Source organism: Artemia sp. Qi Xiang Cuo, chromosome 7 (genome assembly GCF_049724085.1).
Source record: "Artemia sp. Qi Xiang Cuo chromosome 7, ASM4972408v1, whole genome shotgun sequence".
Classification (NCBI taxonomy): Eukaryota; Metazoa; Arthropoda; class Branchiopoda; order Anostraca; family Artemiidae; genus Artemia; species Artemia sp. Qi Xiang Cuo.
The window spans coordinates 1,032,356-1,050,005 of NC_142800.1; the positions used below are offsets into that span (position 1 = coordinate 1,032,356).

General features: G+C 32.9%; 1 protein-coding gene across 2 annotated transcripts in view; it reads right to left on the reverse strand.

Annotated features, from left to right (window-relative positions):
* LOC148949840 (short-chain dehydrogenase/reductase family 9C member 7-like) overlaps positions 1-17,650 on the reverse strand; it is a 162,191-nt gene that overhangs the window by 118,523 nt on the left and 26,018 nt on the right. For both annotated transcript variants that reach the window (XM_089091325.1, XM_089091324.1), the window contains exon 2: positions 12,912-13,165. In XM_089091325.1, coding sequence (XP_088947451.1) covers positions 12,912-13,122 — 211 coding nt within the window. In that variant the 5' untranslated portion in view covers positions 13,123-13,165. The remainder of the gene's footprint in view (positions 1-12,911; positions 13,166-17,650) is intronic.

Sequence of the window (17,650 nt, forward strand, 5' to 3'; positions counted from 1 at the left end):
GATCTTATTTTGGAATTGTCCAAGATATTTACAAGTTTTCTGATTTTTCCGAATGTGCCATACCCATTCGCCGAAATATGGACTTTTTTATATTAAAATTGGTTTTGGATTATTTTGTTACATGTCCGAAAAGCTTCCTTGTACAAACAACAGGCACGGTAAGGTGAATTAACATTATGTCAAAGACTATGAGATTTTTTCTCGGTATGCCGCCGGACTAATTAAACATTAAACAAGACGCAGTTTTATTAAAGAAAATTAATTTATAACTTATATAAAAGGAAGACCCAAAGGCATACATCCATAAATGGACCATACCAAATCACAACTAATTCTTTACTAAAATGGGTTTTGAGCCATAGAAAAATTGTTCCTGTTCCATCGATCGGTGACGTTTTCAGAATCTTTTTTTTTTTTTATTAAATAATTTTTTTTAACCAAGTAAAGAGTAAAGCCATGTCTTGAGCAGAACAAAAAAAACAAAAGAAAATAACAGAAATTATAATTAACAATGAACTAATAGATAGACTTAATAAAAAATGAGACTAATAATGAAAATATAATGCACCAGAAATTAAACTGATATTCAAACGAACAGAAATTACTAGATATATGAACTGGGAAGCCGCCCCCTTGTACCACAAATATAGTTTAAAAACAGATATTAAAAGACAGCTATTAAAGTTAAAAGAAACAAATATTAGATTTAATAGAAAAAAGTAACCAATAGAGAGCTTAATCTGCCTATGATGTTCAGTCAAAACATACTATTTTCTGTCAATTACCATCGATGGATTGCCCCTTCACCATCACCTTGCATATATCACTTGTTCCACCACACGCGGCCCAGTTCCACAGTGTCGTGCCTCTTCAGGTCACACGGGACACATACCAGGTCACACGGGACACGGGACACATTCACGCCATACCTGCGGGGGGTGCCAACTGGTGCGTATTATTTTTGTAGATGGATGGCTCTGGACTAAGGGGCATACCGAGAGAGGGGTCTCACTCCCCCTCCCCCCAAAAATAGAATTTCAAATTTTTGAACACTTTTTTTGAATTATTAAATAAAAGGTGTTGTTTTATTATTAGGTTCCCCGAAAGAAACATGTATGACATGCCTACCTTAACTATCATTACTGCAAGAACAAATGAACGTGGATTGTCAGTTATATATATATATATATATATATATATATATATATATATATATATATATATATATATATATATATATATATATATATATATATATATATATATATATATATATATATATATATATATATATATATATATATATATATATATATATATATATATATATATATGTATACTGATATTTATTCCTTAATGTATTCATAATCTTTGATTTGTTAAAGTTAAAAAGTGAAAGCATTTAATATGTATTTTGTTTCTAGTGAAGTGCAAACTATGTTCTGGTCTTGAGAAGGCATGGGGGTTGTCAGCCCTGCTCATATTAATTTCTGCTCGTTAATCACCAAAAATCATCAATAAGCTTCAGCATTAATCTTCTTAGATTAAAGCTAAATCATTCCAAGACATTATGGATAATTGCTTCTTGTTTTACTTTTATTCTGTCATTCCAGCTGTTTATTTTCAGCTTTTTCAACCATCTTCCTTTCTTTTATCAACTGCATTTCTAGGCATCTACCTTTTTTCAACTACTTTTTCAACCTTCTGCTTTTCAACCATCTGGTTTTTCAGCCATATCTAGGGTAAATTTGAAGTTCTAGGGGGTGCAGCAGTTATACCCCTTCAAGTTGACCTGAAAAATAAAACTTAATACCATTCCTAGAAAATTATATCTATGCTCTTCGACAACCTGGATACACTTACACTGTTTTGATTTAGTTAAATTGTAAGTGCAGAAGTAGTAACAGTAGAAGTCCTGAAAGTTTTAAATTAATACCCTCAGTCGTTCTTGGGATATTACAGACATGTTTTAGAGGCAACCAGCATGCACACAATGCCTCTCGATTTAATTTTAAAGCATGAGTAGTAGGAAGCTAACAATGACTTCGAGGGGAGTGACGTCACAGTCAGTTTATTGATCGAGTCTAATAGGGTCAATGACGCCTATTTCAAGGTCAATCAGATGCTGTTTCTAGGTGTATTCACTCCGGGACGAAGTTTGCACATGCGCATTGACGGGACAATGTATTGATCGACTCGAGGGGAACTGGATTTCTGAGAAATTGATTACATAATCGACTAGGACAAGAGGGGAAATGGATTTCTGAGAAATTGATTACATAATCTGACGGTGAATTATTGATCCACGAAAGGGGAATTAAGAAAACATTATGGCTTCTTTGATCTTTAGGTCTGAGAGATAAACGGTCTTTAGTGACAGAGATAAATTGATATTCTATTTTTAAATATGGCTTCTCAGATCTTTAGGCTTAGCGATAAATTAATATTCTATCGAAGCCTTAATAGAGTAACCAAGAGATGAAGAGATTAACGCGGGAATTATTTCCTGAGAATTTCAAATGTGACAGCGCAGGGATGCCAAAACTAAAGGAACACGCAGAAATTACGTTTAGGAATTATTTAGGGGAAACTGTTTGAGACATTTTAGAAGAAGACTTGGGGGAAAACGTTCGAAACATTTTAGAAGAAAGGATTTAGGCGAAACAGTTTGAGACATTTTAGAATATGATTTTAGAAGATGATTTGAGGTGAAACTCGATGGTTGTTATAATACCCAAGTTCCATTTGAAAAGTGCTGTAAGGTCCCCTACCCCAAACCCAGAGGGTCCCCCGGTGCCCCCAAAGGGCCTCCGGCGCCCCCCCCCCCCCAAAGGGCCCCGGCGCCCCGAAAGAGCTCCCCTCCCCATTTTTTTAATACTTTTTTTGTGTACTTGAGACAAAGAAGGGCCCCCACATTTCAAAAGGCTTTATTATATCTTTTCAGAACAAGTTCTTCGCGTAATATCCCTCCTAAACCAATTTTACAAGTTGAAGTACTCATCTTTTTCACCCACAACTTTACTTTACGACTTTTGCATACCCCAACACCAAGCAACACTTTTCAAATGACTTTATTATATTATTTCAGAACAAGTTCTTTACGTAATATCCCTCCTAAACCAATTTTACAACTTGAAGTACTCAGCTTTTTCACACACAACTTTACTTTACGGCTTTTTGCATACCCAACACCAAGCAATACTTTTCAAAAGGCTTTTTTGTATCTTTTCAGAACAAGTTCCTTTCCTAATGTCCCTCCTAAACCTTTTTTACAAGTTGAAGTACTCATCCTTTTCAACCAAAACTTTACTTTACGACTTTTTGCATAGCCCAACATCAAGCAATACTTTTCAAAAGGCTTTATTATATCTTTTCAGGAAAAAGTTCTTTACGTAATGTCCTTCCTAAACCAATTTTACAACTTGAAGTACTCATCTTTTTCACCAAAACTTTACTTTACGGCTTTTTGCATACCCCAACATCAAGCAATTGTTTTCAAAAGGCTTTATTATATCTTTTCAGAACAATTTCTTTTCATAATGTCCTTCCTAAAACAATTTCACAAGTTGAAATACTCATCTTTTTTACCCACAACTTTACTTTAGTACTTTTTGCACATACCAACACCAAGCAATACTTTTCAAAAGGCTTTATTATATCTTTTCAGAACAAGTTCTTTACGTAATGTCCCTCCTAATCCAATTTTACAACTTGAAGTACTCATCTTTTTCACCCAAAACTTTACGACTTTTTCCATACCCCAACACCAAGCAATACTTTTCAAAAGGCTTTATTATATTTTTTCAGAACAAGTTCTTTACGTAATGTCCCTACTAAACCAATTTTACAAGTTGAAGTACTCATCTTTTTCACCACAACTTTACTTTACGACTTTTTGCATACCGCAACATCAAGCAATACTTTTCAAAAGGCTTTATTATATCTTTTCAGAACAAGTTCTTTACGTAATGTCCCTACTAAACCAATTTTACAACTTGAAGTACTCATCATTTTCACCACAACTTTACTTTACGACTTTTTGCATAACCCAACATCAAGCAATACTTTTCAAAGGCTTTATTATATCTTTTCAGAACAAGTTCTTTACATACAACCCATCATAAGCCAATTTTACAACTTGAAGTACTCATCCTTTTCACCCACAACTTTACTTCATAGCTTTTGAATACCCAACATCAAGCAATACTTTCAAAAGGCTTTTTTGTATCTTTTCAGAACAAGTTCCTTTCCTAATGTCCCTCCTAAACCAATTTTACAACTTGAATTACTCATCCTTTTCACCCACAACTTTACTTTATGGCTTTTTGAACACCCCAACACTGAATTTTCTTAAAGAAGAGAAAAAAGTTAGCTCAATTCTGAATTTTACCAATGAAAATGAAAAAAAAGCTTCCATTTCAGTTCTTAATTTCTCAAAGACACAAAAAACTTAAAGTTCTGTTCTAAATTTTTCCGTAGAAGATAGGAAGTTATACTATGATTGTGATTATTTTCCATGAAGATAAAAAGTTTCACTTTAATTCTAAATTTTCTTAAATTTAGTTCCGATTTTTCTCAAAGAGGTGAAAAAAATTAAAGTTCTGTTCGAATTTTTTCATAGAAGATAGAAAAAGTTATACTTTGATCATGAATATTCACCATGAAGATAAGGAGCTCCACTTTAATTCTGATTTTTCTCGAAGAAGTGCAAAATGTTCAAGTTCTCTTCTGAATTTTCTTAAAGAAGAGAAAAAAAGTTAGATCAATTCTGAATTTTACCTATGAAAATGAAAAAAAGCTTCCATTTCAGTTCTTAATTTGTCAAAGACATAAGAAATTTTAAGTTCTGTTCTAAATTTTTCCGTGGAAGATAGGAAAAGTCATACTATGATTCTGAATATCTTCCATGAATATAAGAAGTTTCACTTTAATTCTAAATTTTCTTAAATTCAGTTTCAATTTTTTTCAAAGAGATGAAAAAATTTAAAGTTCTGTTCCAAATTTTTCATAGAAGATAGAAAAAGTTATACTTTGATCGTGAATATTCGCCATGAAGATAAGGAGCTCCACTTTAATTCTAAGTTTTCTCGAAGAAGTTTAAATTTTTCAAGTTCTCTTCTGAATTTTCTTAAAGAAGAGAAAACAAGTTAGATCAATTCTGAATTTTACCAATAAAAATGAAAAAAAGCTTCCATTTTAGTTCTTAATTGCTCAAAGACATTAAAAAATTTAAACTGCTGTTCTAAATTTTTCCATAGAAGATAGGAAAAGTCATACTATGATTCTAAATATTTTCCATGAAGGAAAAAAGTTTCAATTTAATTCTAAATTTTCTTAAATTCAGTTCCGATTTTTTTCAAAGAGATGAAAAAACTTTAAGTTCTGTTCAAAATTTTTAATAGAAGATAAAAAAAATTTATACTTTGATCGTGAATATTCACCATGAAGATAAGGAGCTCCACTTTAATTCTGAGTTTTCTCGAAGAAATGCAAAATCTTCAAGTTCTCTTCTGAATTTTTCTTAAAGAAGTGAAAGAGTTAGCTCAATTCTAAAATTTACCAATGAAAATGAAAAAAAGCTTCCATTTCAGTTCTTAATTTCTCAAAGACATATAAAATTTAAAGTTCTGTTCTAAATTTTTCCTTAAAAGATAGGAAAAGTTATACTATGATTGTGATTATTTTCCATGAAGATAAAAAGTTTCACTTTAATTCTAAATTTTCTTAAATTCAGTTCCGATTTTTCTCAAAGACATAAAAAATTTAAAGTACTGTTCCAAATTTTTCTTAGAAGATCCAAAAAAGTTATACTTTGATCGTGAATATTCACCAAGAAGATAAGGAGCTCCACTTTAATTTTGATTTTTTTTGAAGAAGCGCAAAATTTTCAAGTTCTCTTCTGAATATTCTTACAGAAGAGAAAAAAAGTTAGATCAATTCTGAATTTTACCAATGAAAATGAAAAAAAGCTTCCATTTCAGTTCTTAATTTCTCAAAGATATAAAAAATTTTAAGTTCTGTTCTAAATTTTGCCGTAGAAGATAGCAAAAGTTATACTATGATTGTGATTATTTTCCATGAAGATAAAAAGTTTCACTTTAAGTTTAAATTTTCTTAAGTTCAGTTCCGATTTTTCTCAAAGAGATGAAAAAATTTAAAGTTCTGTTCCAAATTTTTCATAGAAGATAGAAAAAGTTATACTTTGATCATGAATATTCGCCATGAAGATAAGGAGCTCCACTTTAATTCTGATTTTTCTCCATGAAGTGCAAAATGTTCAAGTTTTATTCTGAATTCTCTTGAATAAGAGAAAAAAGTTAGATCAGTTTTGAGATTTTTCACTGAAAATGAAAAAAAGCTTCCACTTTAGTTCTGAATTTCTCAAAGCAATAAGTAACTATCATTTCTGTTCTAAATTTTTTAACTGAAGATAGGACAGTTTATACTATGATTTTGATTATTTTCTATGAAGATAAAAAGTTTCACTTTAATTCTAAATTTTCTTAAGTTCAGTTCCGATTTTTCTCAAAGAGATGAAAAAATTTAAAGTTCTGTTCCAAATTTTTCATAGAAGATAGAAAAAGTTATACTTTCATCGTGAATATTCGCCATGAAGATAAGGAGCTCCACTTTAATTCTGAGCAAAAAGCTAGGTTCATTTTTTTATCATGCAAAAAGCAAAAAATTTATCATGCAAAAAGCTATGTTCATTTTTTTTTACTAAAGCAATTGCTACCATCCATTTCAATTAAGGTATAGATGGCAGCACAACTGATTTTTCCTTCTCCTGGACACCTGCAGCCAACCTACAATACCACCTTTTTTTAGGTTCATTTAGTTTCAATTAGCGTGGCGCGCCACGCTAAGTGAACCTAAATGAACCTAACGTGAATGCAGTTACTTAGCTTTTTGCATGAAAAATTTTTATCTCTTTGAGAAAAACCAGAACTGAAGTGGAACCTTTTTATTTTCTTGGAAAAATTAGAAGAGAACTTGAACATTTTGCGTTTCATTGAGAAAATTTAGAATTAAAGTGGAACTTTTTAGATTCATGGTGAATATTCACGATCAAAGTATAACTATTTTCTATTTTCTACGAAAAATTTGGAATAGAGCTTTAAACTTTTTAATCTCTTTGAGAAAAATTGGAACTGAATTTAAGAAAATTTAGAATTAAAGTGAAACTTTTTATCTTCATTGAAAATAATGGCAATCATAGTATAACTTTTCCTATCTTCTATGGAAAAATTTAGAACTGAACTTAAAATTTTCTATGTCTTTGAGAAATTAAGAACTGTAGTGGAAGCCTTTTTTCATTTTCATTGGTAAATTTCAGAATTGAGCTAACTCTTTCTCTTCTTTAAGAAAATTTGGAAGAGAACGAGAACAGTTTTCACTTCTTTGAGAGAACTCAGAATTAAAGTGGAGCTCCTTATCTTCATGGTGAATGTTCACGATCAAAGTATAACTTTTTCTATCTTCTACGATAAATTTGTAACAGAACTTTAAATTTTTTATGTCTTTGAGAAATTAAGAATTGAAATGGAAGCTTTTTTTCAATTTCATTGGTAAAATTCATATTTGACCTAACTTTTTTTCTCTTCTTTAAGAAAATTCAGAAGAGAACTTGAACATTTTGTACTTCTTCGAGAAAACTCAGAATTAAAGTGTAGCTCCTTATCTTCATGGCGAATATTCACGATCAAAGTATAACTTTTTCTATCTTCTATGAAAAATTTGGAACATAACTTAAAATTTTTTTATCGCTTTGAGAAAAATCGGAACTGAATTTAAGAAAATTTAGAATTAAAGTGAAACTTTTATCCTCATTGGAAAATAATCACAATCATAGTATAACTTTTCCTATCTTCTACGGAAAAATGTAGAAAAGAACTTTAAATTTTTAGGTCTTTGAGAAATTAAGAACTGAAATAGAAGCTTTTTTCATTTTCATTGGTGAATTTCAGAATTGAGCTAACTCTTTCTCTTCTTTAAGAAAATTCAGAAGAGAACTTGAACATTTTGCACTTATTCAAGAAAATTCAGAATTAAAGTGGAGCTCCTTATCTTCATGGTGAATATTCACAATCAAAGTATAACTTTTTATATCTTCTATGAAAAATCTGGAACAGAACTTAAAATTTTTTCATCTCTTTGAGAAAAGTCGGAACTGAATTTAAGAAAATTTAGAATTAAAGTGAAACTTTTTATCTTCATGGAAAATAATCAAAATCATAGTATAAATTTTTCTATCTTCTACGGAAAAATTTAGAACAGAACTTTAAATTTTTTGTCTTTGAGAAATTAAGAACTGAAGTGAAAGCTTTTTCATTTTCTTTGGTAAATTTCAGAATTGAGCTAACGTTTTTTTTCTCTTCTTTAAGAAAATTCAGAAGAGAACTTGAATATTTTGCATGTCTTCGAGAAAACTCAGAATTAAAGTAGAGCTCCTTATCTTCATGGCGAATATTCACGATCAAAGTATAACTTTTTCTATCTTCTAAGAAAGATTTGAAAAAGAACTTTAATTTTTTTCATCTCATTGAGAAAAATCGGAACTGAATTTAAGAAAATTTAGAATTAAAGTGAAACTTTTTATCTTCATGGAAAATAATCATAATCATACTATAACTTTTTCTATCTTCTATGAAAAATTTGGAAAAGAACTTTAAATTTTTCATCTCTTTGAGAAATTAAAAACTATAATGGAAGCCTTCTTTCATTTTCATTGGTAAATTTCAGAATTGAGCCAACTTTTTTCTCTACTTTAAGAAAATTCCAAAGAAAACTTGAACATTTTGCACTTCTTCGAGAATACTCAGAATTAAAGTGGAGCTCCTTATCTTCTTGGTGAATATTCACGATCAAAGTATAACTTTTTTCTATCTTCTACGAAAAATTTGGAACAGTACTTTAAATTTTTCATCTCTTTGAGAAAAATCGGAACTGAATTTAAGAAAATTTAGAATTAAAGTGAAACTTTTTATCTTCATTGAAAATAATCACAATCATAGTATAACTTTTCCTATCTTCTACAGAAAAATTTAGAACATAACTTTACATTTTTTATGTCTTTGAGAAATTAAGAATTGAAATGGAAGCTTTTTTCATTTTCATTTTTAAATTTCAGAATTCAGCTAACTCTTTCTCTTCTTGAAGAAAATTCAGAAGAGAACTTGAAGATTTTGCATTTCTTGCAGAAAAATCAGAACTAAATTGGAACTCCTTTTCTTCATCGTGAATATTCACGATCGAAGTATAACTTTTTTCTATCTTCTACGAAAAATTTGGAACAGAACTAAAAACTTTTTAATCTCTTTGAGCAAAATCGGAACTGAATTTAAGAAAATTTGGAATTAAAGTGAAACTTTTTATCTTCATGGAAAATAATCACAATCATAGTATAACTTTTCCTATCTTCTACGGAAAAATTTAGAACAGAACTTTAAATTTTTTATGTCTTTGAGAAATTAAGAACTGAAATGGAAGCGTTTTTTCATTTTCATTGGTCAGAATTGATCTAACTTTTTTTCTCTTCTTTAAGAAAATTCAGAAGAGAACTTGAACATTTTTGTCCTTCTTTGAGAAAACTCAGAATTAGAGAAAACTCAGAATTGTGGGTCCATATCTTCATAGCAAATATTCATAAATAAAATATAACTTTTTCTATTTTCTATTAAAAATTTGGAACAGAACTTAAAATGAGTCCATATCATTATTAAAAAATTGAATTGAACTTCAGAAATATAGGATTATAATTAAAACTTTTTGTCGTCATAGAAAATACTCACAATCTTGGTATGGCCTTCGCTATATTACGCAGGCTAATTTAGTACATAAATTTAAATGTCTAATGTCTTTGAGAAATTCAGAACTGAAAAGGAAGTTTTTTTTCATTTTCATTGGTAAAATTCAGAATTGATCTAACTTTTTTTCTCTTTTTTAAGAAAATTCAGTGTTGGGGTATTCAAAAAGCCATTAAGTAAAGTTGTGGGCGAAAAGGATGAGTACCTCAAGTTGTAAAATTGGTTTAGGAGGGACATTAGGAAAGGAACTTGTTCTGAAAAAGATACAAAAAAGCCTTTTGAAAGTATCGCTTGGTGTTGGGTATTCAAAAGCTATGAAGTAAAGTTGTGGGTGAAAAGGATGAGTACTTCGACTTGTAAAATTGGCTTATGATGGACTCTATGTAAAGAATTTGTTCTGAAAAGATATAATAAAGCCTTTGAAAAGATTTGCTTTGTGTTGGGATATGCAAAAAGCCGTAATGTAAAGTTGTGGTAAAAAAGAGGGGTGGTCCAGGTTTTAAAATTGGTCCAAAAGGGGCATATCGTAAAGCGTGAGTTTTGAAAAGATGTAAATATACCCTTTGAATAGTATTGCTACATGTCCTGATACGCAAAAGCAATAAATTACGTTGTCAGTTGAAAAGGATGAAAACTTCATCTTGTCAGATAGATTTATGAAAGACATTAAGAAAAGAACTTGTTCTGAAAAGATAAAATAAAGCATTTGAAAAGTATTGCTTGATGTTGGGTATGCAAAAAGCCGTAAAGTAAAGTTGTGTGTGAAAAAGATGAGTACTTCAAGTTGTAAAATTGGTTTAGCAGGGATATTACGCAAAGAACTTGTTCTGAAATAATATAATAAAGTCTTTTGAAAAGTAGTGCTTGGTGTTGGGGTATGCAAAAAGTCGTAAAGTAAAGTTTAGGGTGAAAAGGATGAGTACTTCAACTTGTAAAATTGGTTTAGGAGGGAAATTACGTAAAGAACTTGTTCTGAAAAGATATAATAAAGCCTTTTGAAATGTGGGGGCCCTTCTGTGTCTCAAGTGCACAGAAAAAAGTATTCAAAAAATGGGGAGGGGAGCTCTTTGAGGGCCCCGGGGACCTTTTAGGGGCACCGGGGGGCCTTTGAGGCCACCGGAGCCCTTTGGAGGCACCGGGGGACCCTCTGGGGTTGGGGTAGGGGACCTTACAACACTGTTCAAATGGAACTTGTGTATTATAACGACCACAGAGTTTCACCTCAAATCATCTTCTAAATCATCTTCTAAAACCATCTTCTAAAATATCTCGAACTGTTTCTCCCAAATCTTCTTCTAAAATGTCTCAAACAGTTTCGCCCAAATAATACCTAAGCGTAATTCCTTTTTGTTCCTTTTGTTTTGGCATCCCTGTGCTGTCACATTTGACATTCCCAGGACAACATTCTCTCATTAATCTCTTCATTTCTGAGGTGTTCTTGGTTACTCTATTAAGGCTTCCATAGAACATTAATTTACCGCTAAGCCTTAAGACCTGAGAAGCCATAATTAAAAATAGAATATTAATTTATCTCTGTCACTAAAGACCGTTTATCCCTCAGACCTAAAGATCAAAGAAGCCATAATGTTTCTTAATTCCCCTTTCGTGGATCAATAATTCACCGTCAGATTATGTAAATCAATTTCTCAGAAATCCATTTCCCCTCTTGTCCTAGTCGATTATGTAATCAATTTCTCAGAAATCCAGTTCTTCTCGAGTCAATCAATACATTGTCCTGTCAATGCGCATGTGCAAACTTCGTCCCGGAGTCAATTCACCTAGAAACAGCATCTGATTGACCTTGAAAGAGGCGTTATTGACCCCATTACACTCGATCAATAAACTGACTGTGTCGTCACTCCCCCTCGGAGTCATTGATAGCTCCCTACTAGCATAATGGCCAAATCACATAACTGTGGGGGCAAACCCAATATCATTACAGTATTGCTCTTACTTTAAATTTAAATTTGAAACGGGTAAAGATTAATATTAGAAAAAACAAAGTTTTTCTATGGGGTGTAAAGAGCGAAGTTGAAGCTTAAAATGAACAGAAATAATTGCTTCACAGTCTATCTCACATATATCAATAAAACTAGCACAAATAAAGCGATTAATTATATTTCCCTATGTTTTCCCTATGAAAACTAGCACTTTACTGAAAGCACAAAACAATATAGGAGTTTTGGTACAGGAAAAGCAAACAGATTAAGGACATTTTCTATTGTATAAGGATAAAGCCTAGCATTATTGCTTAATTTTTGTTTTCGTTTAATTTGGTATCACTTCTGCACAGTGGCTCAGTCCAATGATGGGCTCTCGTTTTGGCTCTGAAAAGGACGTTTCATGATTAGTTTGTAGACAAGCTTGAAGTGAAGCCATCTTCATGGTATTATGATTATACACTAGCTTTAGAATTTGTATCATAACTTGTAATTATCTGTTGTACAGAGAGAAATAACCGGTTTGCAGAGTTCATATTATGACTTATTTGATCTTCATTTCGAGTAATACTAAAGCGTATTTCTTACTATTTAAAATTGTATATTGCTCGCTATTGGTATTATAGCTGGTGAGACCAGAATGTTACCTGATAAATCAATCCATTATTTCTGTATGCTGTTCAATGACTTTGCAGTTATTAAAAAAAAATATGTATTTTTATGCTTATGTTTTCAAGATAATTTTAATTGTATACTGAAAGTCACTGATATCACAGCTGGTGCAGGACTATGAAAACCTTTAAAGACTGGTTTGTTGTTGTCAGGCTACGAACTCACTTTTGACACCTAAATCAATATTCTTGTTTTTATAATTGGCTTTTGTGTTTTCAATAAAGCACTAGTTTTCTATAATCCTGCAAACATAGGGAAATATAATTAATTGGTTTATTTGTACTAGTTTTATTGATATATGTTAGATAGACTGTGAAGCAATAACTTTTATTCGTTTGAAGTTTCAACTTCGCCCTTTATCCCTCAGTTTATAAGTTTTATCCCTCAGATAAAACTTCTTTTTTTTTAAAGTTAATCTTAGCATAGCCCTGAAAGGTATAGCAATCTTCAAAGGTCCGGAAAAGATGAATTTTATAAAAGATTAAACATCTACCTGCTATAACTCGTAATCCAATCTTATCAAAATGTACTGCCAATCCGAAGCCTAATCCACCGTCACAGCCTGTCACTAGTATTGTCCGGTTTAAAGTGTCAACTTTTGATCTGTAGGCTAAATGTTTTCCAAGAAAGTAAAAGATTGCACCAAGAATGCACAGTAGAATGAATATTTGAATTGTACATAATGCTAAAATATCTCCATCCATTGTTATTCTTCGACTGTCTCAGCCCATTTCTGATCCCTGTTTCCTAAAATAAAATATTTTTCTTTTCATGGCATCAATAATTCAAGTAATATTTAATAAAGATAACCATATTCCTCTCCTGGGAATAAAGAATACAGTTGGGCTTAAAGCTTAAGGATAATTTGGTGATGAATGACATGGTGAACATTAATTTTTGTTTGCAACTTCATTAGGGGAAAACTTCTTGGGGCAGAGGGAAATAGAAGCTTATGTAGTCAAACTGTTCATGGTAACGAAGTGTAATAAGTAAGAAGCGACTCGGCCTAGTAACAACTGTAACTCTAAAAGACGGAATTTTGATATCAATAGATACATCAACAGAATCGGCGTATTATGATGATTCCAAATATATAACATTCATTCAGTTTAATGTTACCCATCAAAAGCTAAGAGTCTGAGAAAATTACCTTATTTTCCAAAAAGAGGAGAAATACCCCCTAAAAGTCAAGGTATCTTAACGCAAACCACACCATCAAATTTAGCGTATCAGAGAACCCTACTGTAGAGATTTAAAGCTTCCATCTGCAATGTGGAATTTTGAACTTTTTGCCAGAATAAAGATCATAGATGTGTGCTTATTTTTTTTTTTTTTCAGGGGTGATCATGTCGAACCAATGGTTCCAGAATATCGAGACGGGAATCATTCGTGCGCAAATTAAAAGTTCCAGTGCCCTATTCAAGTGACCAAAAAGACTGGAGGACATCTAGATCCCCACCCATGCCCCTTTTTCTCCCAAAGTCGTCCGATCAAAAATTTTAGATAGCCATTTTGTTCAGCATAGTTGAAAAGTTCAATAACGATGCCGTTGGAGATAATATAATCCTCCACAGCTCCTGGAGAAAAGGCTTTAAGGTGTAAAATTCACTCATATTGTTTACATATAGTATTTGTTATTGAGATATATACATACCTTATAGTTTCATGGTAAACCTTTCGACTACAAATCGAGAGGTCACCGGTTCAAACCCGGTTGCCTGAAAAGTCACTAGCTAAATCATTCCTTTCTAGGGCAAACTTCTCGGTCATGTACAACACGCTTTACGAAGCTAAAAGTTTTCAAATATAATAGCGCCACCTCGTGACACCGTTAGTTAACCCAACCCAGTTCTAGTTTTTGGAGAAGACTGACCCAGTGTTTACCAAATTAACACCCTCCCTGTATCTAAGTTCAGTGGTGTAATTTCGTCAAAATCCTAGGGGGGGGGGGGCAAAGTTGGAGCTAATTTCCCTAAATCAAGTGAAAATGACTGTGAAGAATGAAAAATGAGCCTTATAGTACCATGAAGGCGAAGATATATTAAAGAAACTGACCTGTTTCTCTGGATGCTTGAAATATGCAGGCTGATCTTAGTTTTGACAAGATCTTTAGCATAAACTAAATTTCAGCTGGGGGGGGGGGGGGGAACTGAGGTCGGGGGGTACGTTTTTACAGTAAATATTGATGTGGGTACAATGTATTATATTTTTTTTGTTTAGACCAGGGCACTTCGTATCGAAGGAGTTATCGTAAGATCTTCGAAAAGGGCTCATTCGATTGAAAATAGAAAGGGCTAATGCCCTTTTTAATAGTCGAAAGTGATTGGAGGGCAACTAGTCCCCCTCCCACGCCCATCCTCCCATTTGCCCATTTCGTTTAAAAACAAATTGTTGCCTTAAGATCAAATCAAAATGCACTGTGTTATTGCTAATTCCCAATAAGGCATCTCAGCAGTATCCCAAAAACAACTGAAGGTATTATGTTTAAACTTTCGGGGCTACTTCTGCTCTTAAAATTTAACCAAATCAAAATAGCGTAAGTGTATCCAAGTTATCAAAGAAAGTAAAAAAATTTTTTTGCGAATGGTATCAAGTTTTCTATTTCAGGTCAACTAGAGGAGGTATGAAACTAAATTAAGCACTACTATTTGTGTCCAGATTTTTAAAAGGATGTATGTTGTTAAAAATTCCTGAAAATTTTTCTCCAACATACAAATAGCAGGCCAAACTATAAAGTCTTAAAAAAACGAAAAGATTTAAGGTTTTAGTTTCTTTTTCCCTGTAAAGACTATCAAACAGTTCGTGGTAACGAACTGTAAGTAAGAGCGACCCGGCAAAATAGTAATTGAAACTCTAAAAAACGGGATTTTAATACCCATAAATGTACCAGAAGAATCAAATTTTTATGCTGATCCTAAACATAAACTACTCATCAGAATTTGTCCTGCCCGCCAATAGCTAAGCGAGTGAGAAAATATGCTTTATTTCCAGAAAAAGGGGGAAACACGCATTAAAGGTCATAAAACTTTAATGAAAAATACACAATTAAATTCAGCGTATCAGAGAATCCTACTATAGAAGTTTCAAGCTCCTATCTGCAAAAATGTGTAATTTTGTATTTTTTGCGAGATGAAATATCACGGATGGGTGTTTTTTTTTTTTTTTTTTTTTTTACTACGGGTGATCGTTTCGATCCAGTAGTCCAAGAATGTCGTGAGAGTGCTTATTCGAACGGGAATTAAAAGTTCTAGTGCCCTTTTTAAGTAACCAAAAAAATTGGAGGGCAACTGGGCCCCCTCCCACGTTAATTTTTCCCAAAGTCAGCCAATCAAAATTTTGAGATAGCCATTTTGTTCAACATAGTCGAAAATTTAATTAATATATCTTTGAGGATGACTTAATCCCCCACAGTTCCCAGGGGAAGGGCTGTAAGTTATAAACTTTGCGCATTGTTTAAATATAGTATTGGTTATTGGGAAGTATACAGGCGTTTTCTGGAGGATTTTTTTTCTCTGGTGGTGGGGGGGGGGAGTTGGAGTTTGGGTTAAGGGGGAGCAAATGTCCAAGGAGGAATTTTCCTTGGGGGACTGGACCTTTCTATGAAGGGGGCGCCAGATTTACCAGCATTATTTAAAAAATGATCAGAAATTAAATAAAAAAAACAAACAGAAATGATTACGTATATGAGGGGGTTCGTATTTTTTCCCCAGAAAAAACATCACGGACGCGTGTTTTTTTCACATTATTCTGTATATGAAGGGGGCTGCCCCTTTATCATCCCTCACTCTTTATGCAAAAGCCGTCCTGGCTAAGTGGACGTGCGATGGGTTGAGAATTCTGTGTCCAAGGGGCACGGGTTCGATCCCTAACGTGGCCAGCTATTTGGTTTGGGAAGCGGGTCAGTGGTATAAATCTGTAAGCTTAGCCAAAGTCGACCCAGCTCTAAATGGGTACCTGGAGGAAAGGTAAGCAGAAAGGGTGCGTGAAAGCACAGAATGGCTGACCCCCAGCCCCCCATTGCAGTTCCTGGCTGAAGGGCCACGAAACGGAGATTACCACCGCCGGTTTGGACCTTAAGGGTCTAGTGCAGTCATACTTACTTTTTATTCTATATGCTAAAGTTTGACAAGGGCAATTGAATTTGAATAAAAAGTATCTTTAGAGAACTTTAAGACTTTAGTGTAAGGAGCGAGGGTCAAGGAAGGATCAGCCGCCCCCCCCCCTTTATTTAAGGAATGATTTATGTTTGTTTTAAGTTTACTTTTGCTCCTTACTTCCAATTGAAAAAAAATTGTTGATTTCTATTTATTATTAAGACAGCAATGAATGCTTGCACAAGGCGAAACAAAAAATGCACATGCATCATACAAGTCAGACCAGTCACGTAGCCAAGGTGTGGTAAAGCTTTCTAATTTAGTTAATTATGAATTTAGTAAAAATATATTAAGACGCAAACGCAAAGTTTAGAAACACAATTTTTTGTGAAGATAAGGAATATATCTTGCCAAGTTTCTGCTTAACGGGAAATTTAGAAATCAACGCTTCCCAGTTGTTGCGTCGGTTGGTTAAAGGAAGGTGTGGTTGATAAAAATGTATAAAAGATACATTTTATCGGAAGGGATAGACTGATACTAACTTTATGCCGGACTGACCTCTGGTCCGTTGATTTAGAAATACCTTGGAATATTGTCGAATCATTGTAAGTGTCTAAATATCATTATATATTATTGTAGTTTTCCGAGACTTGTGGTCTACTTGGGACAGCCAGTCCCAGTAGAAAGTATATATCTAGTATTATTATATGTTAATTGAATAAAATTATTGCATCATAGCAAACCTCTCTATGATCTACCTTTAGCCCCTCGAACATACCCATCTGGTACGCCTCATTAGTCCGGTCATAGCCTAAGGCGCAGTACCAAGGTTTAATTACCTTAGGGCCATAGTTTATCTCCCTTGTAAAGGGAGAATAAAGGCATCTACGACTACACCACTTAAATAACATAAGAATCACCTCACCACAACTGGTGGCCGCTGGAAAAACTGGGTCGAGAGGGCTAGATAAAAATAGTAGATTGAAATAAAATGGCTTTACCAGAGGAAAAAATGACTTCCCTATCTACAGTACTTTAATTTGCAAAAATTATACCAGAATACGCAGGAATTTCAGACGTCGATGAGTTATAGAAAAATTAAAAATTTTCGACGAACTAACTGAATCGTTTGAGGATA